This window comes from Mesitornis unicolor, unplaced genomic scaffold (genome assembly GCF_000695765.1).
Source record: "Mesitornis unicolor isolate BGI_N332 unplaced genomic scaffold, ASM69576v1 scaffold39296, whole genome shotgun sequence".
Taxonomy (NCBI): domain Eukaryota; kingdom Metazoa; phylum Chordata; class Aves; order Mesitornithiformes; family Mesitornithidae; genus Mesitornis; species Mesitornis unicolor.
Window position 1 is genome coordinate 1 of NW_010190978.1, and position 1342 is coordinate 1342.

Sequence of the window (1342 nt, forward strand, 5' to 3'; positions counted from 1 at the left end):
AGCGGGGCCCCAGCGTCCCCGGGGGCTGCGCTGCCGTGGGGCTGGGTCTCGCTGGTGGGGGCGAAGGCGTCTGTGGTGCAGCCGTGGGGGACAGGGGCACCAGGTTATTGCTGCGAAACGGAGCCATTTTTTGGGATACTGCTGAGAAACGGATCCACATTTGGGTTGTTGCTCAGAGAAATGGATCCATTTTTGGGATATTCCTGAGAAATGGATCAATGTTGGGGTAATTGCTGAGAGAAATGGATCCACATTTGGGATATTGCTGAGAAAGGGATCCACATTTGGGTTATTGCTTAGAGAAACAGATCCATGTTCGGGCTATTGCTGAAAAACAGATCCGTATTTGTTATTGGTCAGAGAAAGGGATCCCTGTCGCAGCAAGGAGCCCATGGGGTCAGGCAGGGGAAGGCACGAATTGGTCCTGAGGGGCTGTGCTGGTGCCAGGAGCACCCCTGGGTGTCCCCCAGCTGCCCTTGCTTTGCATAAGGAGTTAAAATCCCACCGGGGAGAGCAGAGCGGCCGCAGGGGAGGCAGCGTCCCCCAAGAGGGGCAGGGGGGCTCCTGCCTAAGGCACTGCTGGGCTGGGGGAGCGGGGCCTCCCTCGCCGAAAGAGGAAACGTCTGAGACCACGAAGCGCTGCGGCAATGAGGAACTGAGGGCTCTCACAGGACGATCTTGAAGGAGCTGCAAGAGACACCACAGGTCCTGGGCCGCACGCGAGGCCGCAGGGGCTGCGCTTCCCTCTGCTCTCACGGGAGCTGGCACCGGGCAGCCCTGCCCCAGGCACCCCCGGCACGAGCTGACGAGCTGTGCCACCGGAGACCACCACCGTACCTGGCGAAGTCCGGGGAGCGGGACACCACGTGCTGGAACTCGGAGAGGCTGATGGTGCCGTCCTTGTCGATGTCCGACTCCTCCAGGATCTGCAGGGGAGCCAAGGCGAGCGCTGAGCGCTGATCTCTATAGAGCCAGGACCCCGCAGCGGCCCCTGCCCGGCTCCTCACGTTTTGGATGAGCTGCTCCATCTCAGCGTTGCTCAGCCGGGACCCCTCGCCCTGCCCCGTCAGGCAGTTCACCAGCTTCTCCAGGTCCTTCCTGTCCAGAATCCCATCGTCGTCGAAGTCTTGGGGGAGAGGAAAGCTACGGTTCAACCCCAGAGTTAACCCCACAAGCTTTGGGGACACAGCAGGCTCCTCTCGTCATCGTGCCAAACCGTCAATTCCCACTGGGAGTTCATAAAGCCACCATCCCCATGGGTGCTCAGAGGGCACTGCCAGCCCTCCCAAACCCAGGCCCCATCCCTGTCCCCCTCCCCCCCAGAGGTGTAGGGACCCCCGGA

General features: G+C 61.5%; 1 protein-coding gene across 1 annotated transcript; it reads right to left on the bottom strand.

Annotated features, from left to right (window-relative positions):
* Nucleotides 1-665: 665 nt before the first annotated feature.
* CIB1 (calcium and integrin binding 1 (calmyrin)) lies at nt 666-1126 on the bottom strand (the record flags this gene model as incomplete). Its single annotated transcript, XM_010186595.1, has 3 exons — nt 666-687; nt 838-926; nt 1008-1126. Coding segments are annotated over 3 exons (230 nt in total), but the record flags the coding sequence as incomplete, so codon positions are not given.
* Nucleotides 1127-1342: the final 216 nt, after the last annotated feature.